Here is an 8,916-nt window from a genome sequence, read left to right as displayed (position 1 = left end):
TTCATTTATTTTGGGGGAGAGAGCATGCAAGCAGGAGAGAGGCAGAGAGAAAGGGAGAAAGAGAATCCCAAGCAAGCTCTGTGCTGTCAGCACAGAGTCTGATGTGGGGCTCAATCTCACAAACCTGTGAGACCACGACCTGAGCTAAAACCAAGAGTCTGACACTTAACCAACTGAACCACCCAGGCACCCCTCTTCTCTAAAGCTTTTAATAGCCTTGCTGGAGGTAAAGAACAGACATTTAGAAAGACTAAAAGTGCATACTACAGAAAAGACACCTGGGCAAGGCTAACTTGGGCACAATTATATGGAGCCAGTCATTTTCCCATGATTTTATTAATAACTTTGGATTATTCAGGGTTTCAGATTACAGTTCCTTTCCATCAAGGTTGAGTGACTGTCTTGTCCCACTCCACACTGCACCTTATTATCATTAGGTGACCTCATTATTTCACTTCATAAAGAAAACCCAGGCAACTGGGGTGAACTTTCCAATCTCCCACACCCTCCAAATTCAGCTATGTTTTAATTCCTAATGATAAAGAGGATGATAATTGCCAGACACTGTCTCATTTTCTTCACACAACCAGATAGGTGCTCATAACTTCATTCTACATATGAGGAAATGGAGGTTCAGGAAAACTTACCTACAGTCATATAGCTAGTGGGTGATGGAGCCAGAGTTAAACTCTAGGTCTGACTCCAAAACCTGCATTTTCTCCTGTATTTCACTTACTTTTTCTCCTTCATTTCTTTCCTTCTGTCCTTATTTCCTTCCTCTGTTCCTTCTCCCTCCATCTCCTTCCTTCTTCCTCCCCCACCCTACCCCTACTCAGATGAAAAGATTAGAAACCGTACTTTTCCCTCTTTAGGCCCTAAGGCAACAGGAAACATTGCAGAGAAACTGTCATCAAGGCATGAATATTAGATGTGAGGGGCCAAGAGGAGGAGGACTGGAAAAGACTGGAGGAATAGGGGAACAGAAGGATATCAGTAGGAAAGAAAAAACTTTGCCTGACATACTAAATTCTAGATTATCAATTAGGTACCCAAGTGGGTATGTCCTAGAGCAAACAATATATACAGGGCTTAGATTATAGCTGTGGGAACCATTCAGTTCAACAAAGTATAACTGAATCATTCATTCAATAAACATTTATTACACACCTACTGTGTGGAAGGTATCTGTTTCCTTAACTCTGAATTGGAAGGCAGTTTTATAGACAAGATGTGTAATTTGGAAAAAAAATACCTGGAACATATGGGTTTTTTTTAAAGTTTATTTATTTATTTTGAGATTTTGAGAAGTCAGGGGAGGCAGAGAGAGAATCCCAAGCAGGCTCTGCGCTGTCAGCGTGGAGTACAACTTGGGGTTCAAGCCCATGAACCGTGAGATCAAGAGTTGGATGCTTAACCGACTGAGCCACCCAGGCACCCCTGGAACATACGTTATTATAACTTTACTGGGAAGGCTGTGGGAAAGACAAAGGTAAAACCAGGAGCTTTTCCTCAAGGAGCTCTGGGTCTGATGTGAGGGTGGGAGAATGAGGAGATGGACAAAAATACAAATGAGTATAATTCTATGCAGTTTGTGGTATGTGCCATAATCTCGGTAGAAATCAAATGTGGTATGAGTGTGAGAGAGACATAAATTTTGATTAGAGATCTGCATGCTGTAGTCTTATTGGTCATTATTAATTATTATGCTTTTTTTGAGAGAGGGAGGGCACAAGTGAGTGAAGGGCAGAGAGAGTGAGAGAGAGAGAGAGAGAAAGGGGGCTCATCTAAAACGGGGCTTCAGCTCACCCGATATGGGACTCGAGCTCACGAACTGTGAGATCATGACCTGAGCGGAAGTCATATGCTTAACCGACTGAGCCACCCAGGTGCCCCAATTATTCATAAGTTCTAAGTGAAATCATGAGAGTGGATGTTGAGAGAAAGAGGGAGAGAGGGAGAGAGAAATGGTAGAGGAGAGAAAGGAGAAGAGAAAGAGGGAGAGGAGAAGAGAGAAAAAGCTGTAGGGGAAGGGTCACATATGGAGGAAGGAGGAAAAAAAAGAGCCAGGGAAGAAGTCAGAAGGGACATCCAGAGGACTTAGGAGAATCAGAGTAATGCAAAGTCACAGAAACAAAAGTGAGAGGGAGTGTTAGAAGACTGCAGGTGTAGCCTGCAGCATTTCATAAGGCACAAATCATTCCTTTTGGCCCAGGTGATGTTGGGGGAGGTCTTTTCCTGAAGTAGCCACTGGGCGGCAGCTGTGTCTAGGGACTAGCAGAAACCTAGCTGAGCTAAACCAGCTTGAAGCAGGAAAAGCAGCAAGCTGGCTCAGGTTGGGGCTTCTCTAGTGTAGAGGACGCTGGAGTGACCCCCTGGGTGTATGCCAAGCCTCAAATCACACTTATTCTCCTCTGAAGAGATCAGCTTCATTCCTAGGAGCAAAGTAATAATACAAAATACTGTATGATGAGAAACATTTCATGCTTTATGAAGTGTTTTCACACCTATTGACCCATTGGATATTCAGGAAACCGTAATAAGTTGGTGGCATTATCCCCATTTCACTGGTGAGAAAACTAAGTTACAAAGAGGTGTCCAGCATCACACAACTACTACGTGGAGAAACAAGGATTTGAATTCATGTCAGTCTGGCTCCAAACACCTGGGCCTTTTCCACAATATCACAGCAGTCAGCTGTCCAGGACTCAAGCTATGACTGCTTGTTCCTCCATGCCTCCCTTTTATCTACCCCCACCCTGCCACAGGGCAAAGATCTCCAAGTTTCCCCTATCCAGATTTCTGGGCCTCCAGAAGATCTAGATCCTAGATTCTAGAGCCTCCCTTGCAGGCCTGCCTCCTCCTCTCACTCCCAGAATCCATCTCGGCAACATTCTCAGGACCTGAAGATCAGGTTCAAAGTCCACATTGCTTCCAGTTCCCTTCAGAGTGGATTCTGCTCCAGACTGCACCCCCTCCCCAAGAGCACTCACTACTCACCTCATCTTCTGAGTCCACCAGCCCCGAAGCTTGCCCCTGTGCCTAAGAACCCCATAATCCTGGAACCTTAGCCCCAGGGGTCCCAGATCCAGAGCTCCTGACAAGTTGGCATTCTCAGGCACTTAACCTTCAGACAACTAGGCTTGGTTTCTATACTTTGTTGTATTCAGACCAGGGTCTCCTGGAGTGAGAGAGATGAGAGGTGATGTGTAGGAAGGGGTAGAGCCTGTGAGGGAGGCCTGTCGGCTAGCATCCTTGGAGAGAAGTGAACTGCCTCCTCTCCACCTCCTCTTATGTGTGCAATAGGTGTCTTGAAATTGACAGGCTGAAAAATGAACCCCCAGTCTTTCCCCAAACCTGCTTCTCTCATAGCTTTTCCCATCTCTGTCTACAGTAACTCCATTCCTCCAGTTGCTCAGGTCAGAAATCTTGGAGTCATTCTTGACTCCTCTCTTTCTCTCACACCCCACATCAGTAAATCTTGTCTCTACTTTCAAAATCTAGTCAGAGGGTGCCTGGGTGGCTCAGTCGGTTCACCTGATTTTGGCTCAAGTCATGGTCTCACGGTTTGTGAGTTTGAGCCCCGCATAGGGCTCTGTGCTTACAGAGGAGCCTGTTTGGGATTCTTTCTCTCCTTCTCTCTCTGCCCCTCTCCTGCTTGCATGTGCACACATGCTCTCTGTCTCTCAAAATAAATAAATAAACTTAAAAAAATTCTATATAAATCAGACCCCAACACTTATCTCTTCTAAACCTTCAAATGGCTTCCCATTCACTGAAAGTAAAAGCCCAGTAGCCTTCACAATGGTTTGCAAGAACCTTCATGATCTGGTCCTTGCCACACTCTCCGACCTCATCTCTACATGTCCCCTTCCTCACAACCACCTGGTCTTTATCCAAAGTAGCCCTAATATTTAAAGCAGCAACCTTCTCTATTCCCCATGTCTTTTCTTCTCTATTCCCCTTCCTGCCTTTATTTTTCTCTATAGCAATGATTACAATCTATATATTTTACTTGTTAATTTTATTTTCTTTTCCCTCCCACTAGTATGGGAGTTCCATTACAGTCAGAGTCTTTCTCTGTTTTATTCACTACTAGTGAACTGCCAGTACCTAGATCTGGACCAAGCACACAGTAGGGTCTCGGTAAACATTTGTTTATCGCTTTGCTGGATTATGGGCACTGGCTTTAGAGAGGCAACTAAGCATAGCAATTAAGTACCAGGATGCTAGAGTCTGGTTCAAATCATGACTCTCCCCCTAAGTAGCAGAATACATTCTCCTTGCCTTAGTCTCCTCATCAGCACAATAATAGTACCTCTTTTATAGAGAAGTTGTTGGGCCATCAATAAGTGTAAAGCACTTAGAATAGTGTCTTGCACATGGTAAGTGCTATAGAAGCAGTGTTTATAATTGTATGCACCTGGAGTTAAGATTTATATCAGTAGTATAGATTTTCCCAAATCTTTTCGTGTGTTATCTTGCATTTGCCCACGTTAACATTCATTCATTTCTCATGTTTCTCCTCACTTACACAGATTGATATGATTTCCCTGTAGTTGTAGTCATCTACTGTGGCCTGGCTCTTCATCTATAAACTTGGATGTTTCCTTGTGTACTCCCTCTTATAGTCATTTAGAACCTGTTAAATAGTAATCTTGCTGGGCCCCAGTTTCCCAATCTGTACAGTGAGTGGGTTGGACTAGATAATCTCGATGGGCCTTTCTAGCTCTGACAATCTCCCCGGACAGGATGAAGGACAGGCTCCACCCCCAAACCCGCCCTCTTGGATATGCCCTCTGGCTGCCAAGGGGAAAGGTGACAGAATCAGCTGGGCTCAGCTTCAAGGGGACCAGGTAGGAGACATGCCAAGTTTCTTGGGTGAGGGTGGCGATGGGGTACCTGGGCTGGACCAGGCTGGGGGAAGGTGTCAGAAGTAACTGTTGTGTGGAGACACTGGGAGCAGGGTGAGGGGAAAGGTCATGGCACCATGGGGAGAAATGTTGTAATGGGCTAGGACACAACTTGGGTCTGGGCATCTTCCCACATTGGATCCTGCTAGCCCTCCACCCCTTCAGCTAGCCAAGATCTGGAGGACAGAGTCAGCTGCAGAATGAGAACAACCCAAGCTCACTGCCTGCCCTACGAGGCCCAGCACTGCCTGCTGCCCACCACTCCAGGCTGGACCAAGGGGGCTTGGGCAGAGGCCAGGCTAGCCTGGGTGCACCCAGATGTACTCCTCTTGCTACCCCTAATGCTTCAATCATGGCCCGTCTCGTTCTCTGCTTTCCGGCCTCAGGGCAGAGCTGGGAGGCCAGGAAATCCAGCCACCCTCACTTCTTCCCTTTCTACCTCTAGGGGGACCATGGCCAGTGCAGAGTCCCCTCTGCTCACAACCCTAGTCCCCAGCCCGGATCCTGGTGACAGTGAGGTAGAGCTGAACTGCTGGTTTGATGAGGAGTTCAAGTTCGTCCTGCTGCCTGTGAGCTACACAGTTGTCTTTGTGTTGGGCCTAGGTCTCAATGCCCCGGCCCTCTGGCTCTTCCTCTTTCACCTTCAACCATGGGATGCAACGGTCACCTACATGTTCCACTTGGCCTTATCAGACACTTTGTATGTGCTGTCACTACCCACCCTTGTCTACTATTATGCAGCCCACAACCACTGGCCCTTTGGTACTGGGCTCTGCAAGTTCATCCGCTTTCTCTTCTATTGGAATCTCTACTGCAGTGTCCTTTTCCTCACCTGCATCAGTGTGCACCACTACCTGAGCATCTGCCACCCACTGCGGGCACTCCGCTGGGGCCAGCCTCACTTCGCAGGCCTTCTCTGCCTGGCAGTTTGGTTGGTTGTAGCCGGCTGCCTTGTGCCCAACCTGTTGTTTGTCACAACCAGCCCCAAGGGGGACACCATCCTGTGTCATGACACCACTTGGCCTGAGGAGTTTGACCACTATGTGCACTTCAGTTCAGCAATCATGGGGCTTCTCTTTGGTGTGCCCTGCCTGGTCACTCTTGTCTGCTATGGGCTCATGGCCAGGCGCCTGTATCGGCCCTTGCCAGGGACTGCCCAGTCATCTTCTCATCTGTGCTCTCTCCGCACCATCACTGTGGTGCTGACCGTCTTTGCTGTCTGCTTTGTACCTTTCCACATCACCCGCACTATTTATTACATGTCAAGGCTGCTGGAAGCTGACTGCCGCATGCTGAACATTGTCAATGTGGTCTACAAAGTGACTCGGCCTCTGGCCAGTGCCAACAGCTGCCTGGATCCTGTGCTCTACCTGCTCACTGGGGACAAGTATCACCGTCAACTCCAGCACCTCTGCAGTAGTGGTGGGCCCCAGCCCCGCATGCCTGCCTCCTCCCTGGCGCTGGTGTCCCTGCCTGAGGATAACAGCTGCAGGTGGACATCCACCCACTGGGACAGTGGCTTCCCTACCTCTGGGGCAAATAGACTGTAACACTGGGAGCCAGAAAGTAAGAGGAAAAAGGATGAGTGCAGGGCAGAGGTGAGGGAACTCAATAGTTACACCCAATATGGCTGCTTCTTCCTCTTTTCCAGGTTCTGGAGAGGCCAACACCCTGAGGATTGAGAGGAACTGGGGAAATCATGTGTGACTCTATCTCTCATAAACCCTTTAGCCGCCCTCTCCTTTTTAGCCAAAGACAATAACAGCCACTCTTCTTTCTCTTTGTTTCTGTCTCCTTCCTGTGTCCATTGGTCCCGTCTCTTGATCATACAAGGCTTCCTAAAAATCTCACCCAGTCCTCTTGCCTCCTCCCTTTTCCCACATATATTTGTATAGCATGTGTTCCTTCAACCAGACCAGAGCATTAGACTGAAGAGATGGAGAAGTGGGATAACCTCAGGATTGGTCTGATTTATCTGATGGTGATAGCCAGAATCAGGAGGTGGGGGCGCCAGCATATCACAGATGCCAAGGATGTGACATATGTAGTGCCCACACCCACTTCCTGGTTTCCTCTGAAAGACAGCATAGTCTTGCCTACTGAAGTGCTGAGATAGGGCTCAATCTCAGGCAACCTGCATGTTGGGGTCCCCACATGCAGCTGGAGGCATGGCACTGTTGAACTGGTATATAGCCACGAGGCAGAGAGGGAGCCCTGAGTTTTACCATGGGGTGGGTATCTTGCCTCAAGGGGCAGGGCCCAAGTTGATGACAACCTTTGGAACAGGACCTCCTTTATGATGTTTGCTGAGAGCATATTTGACTGTTATCCTGTACTTAATGAAAAGTACAGAGGATGGCTTAGAAAGAGAGGGGAAGCTCTCATATTTGTGACTGTAACTTCCAGCATGAAGAGGTAGAGCAGGTTTGTGCAGAGTTTGGGGTGGTGGCAGGATTGACGCCCAGAGCTGGCTCTTCACTGGTTTCTCCCCTTTCTCTAGCTCCTGCCCTAGGTGAATAATAAATCTGTCACCAACTCTTTCATATCAGGCTTTAAGGCTTCACTGCCAGGGCAGAGCATGGGGACTAGGACAGCTCCCTTCAGAGTCTCCCATCCAGTTATTCCCCCCTAGCACCATCTTGGTGCTTATGGGCTTACAGGAGTCAGGTGGTGGGTACAGAACTTGGGCAGCTAACCCCCAAACCTCAGGAAGTAAGAGTGTCTAGGCAGCCATTCATAAGAAAGGAGGGCTCACACTTCTAGGCACCCCCACTCTGAAATTGCCTTCTAGCCCACTGGTCCTCTGAGTCTCCAGCCTGACTTTTCTTTTGCCCCACTATTGCTGACCTGTATCGGATCTCTTACTTGTCTAAGGGGTCTCTGTGGAGAGTAAGGCTGAGGCTAGTCTTCAGAAAAAAATGACTTCAATGCCCCTGAGTCTCCCTTTGCATCCTTCCACGTGCTCCCTCTTTCTGCCTGCTACCCATGACTCTTTCCATTAGGAGTAAATGGACTGGCCTTTTCTTTACTAGTTTTGCTGTCTCATGGCCGCTGCCTAGACTGTTACATATCTCGTTTTTCATCTGTACTCTTTCTTTTATTCCTATGACCATACCCTCCTTGCCCATCACCTCTCCTATCCACTGACTCCACCAAGTAAAGCTGCTTTCTCTATCACAACTACCCAGTCTCCTCCATTTCTCCAGTCCATTTAATTCCCATATGTTTTATCAAGACTAACTGCCCAGACTTTGTGGTCTGCTACTTTCAGGCTGTCTTCCCTTATACTCTAGTTAAACACATTTTCACCTTGGGTCACTTTTCTCCTCTCTCCTATACTGGAGGAGATTGCAGATGAAGCCAGTGGCTGTTTTGACCCACTGAAACTTTATGTCTTGGAACTTCATCTAAACCCCCATTTTTGTTAGCCTGCTGAATTCCTAGTGAAAATCCCAGAGCAAGTGTTTCTTGTATTTTCCACCTTCTCAAGGCTCCCAATTTCGTCCTACCCTATGACCTTCTAAGAGTTACCTTGCTTCTAATGAAACTGAGAAGATCTAATACCTTAACTTCTTTCTGCTTCATTCATGATAACTCTACTTTTATATCCATCTTGCCTTTCTTCCTTTCTTCCCTGTAGACCCCACATAAGAGGTGGCTCTCTTACTTTTTCTTTTGTTTATCTGTTTTCATCACTTTTAATCTTTCCATAACTGATTTCATCCCATCTTTTAAAAAACACACACACAACAGGGGCACCTGTGTAGCTCAGTCGGTTGAGTGTCCAACTCTTGGTTTCAGCTCAAGTCATGATCTTGCAATTCATGAGATCAAGGCCCACATCAGGCTTTGTGCTGACAGTGTGGAGCCTGCTTGGGATTCTCTCTCTCTCTCTCTCTCTCTCTCTCTCTCTCTCCCTCTCTCTCTCTAATTAAATACACATTTTTTAAAGACCACACATGACAAAACCCAACCAAACAATAAAGCATTATCACCCATACCCTGA

At 47.2% G+C, this 8,916-nt stretch overlaps 1 protein-coding gene across 1 annotated transcript; it reads left to right on the top strand.

Annotated features, from left to right (window-relative positions):
* Positions 1–3,707: 3,707 nt before the first annotated feature.
* P2RY4 (pyrimidinergic receptor P2Y4) lies at positions 3,708–8,628 on the top strand. Its single transcript, XM_043570393.1, has one exon. The coding sequence runs from the start codon at positions 5,111–5,113 to the stop codon at positions 6,458–6,460; it is 1,350 nt and encodes a 449-aa protein (XP_043426328.1). The 5' UTR covers positions 3,708–5,110; the 3' UTR covers positions 6,461–8,628.
* The last annotated feature ends 288 nt before the right edge of the window (positions 8,629–8,916 follow it).

The sequence above is a fragment of the Prionailurus bengalensis genome, chromosome X (genome assembly GCF_016509475.1).
Source record: "Prionailurus bengalensis isolate Pbe53 chromosome X, Fcat_Pben_1.1_paternal_pri, whole genome shotgun sequence".
Classification (NCBI taxonomy): Eukaryota; Metazoa; Chordata; class Mammalia; order Carnivora; family Felidae; genus Prionailurus; species Prionailurus bengalensis.
Note: the sequence above shows the minus strand (reverse complement) of the source record. Positions and strands in the feature narration are given on the sequence as shown.

Excerpts from the sequence above, each read along its gene's own strand:
- P2RY4 (XM_043570393.1), top strand. The coding sequence starts at position 5,111 with ATGAGAACAACCCAAGCTCACTGCCTGCCCTACGAGGCCCAGCACTGC.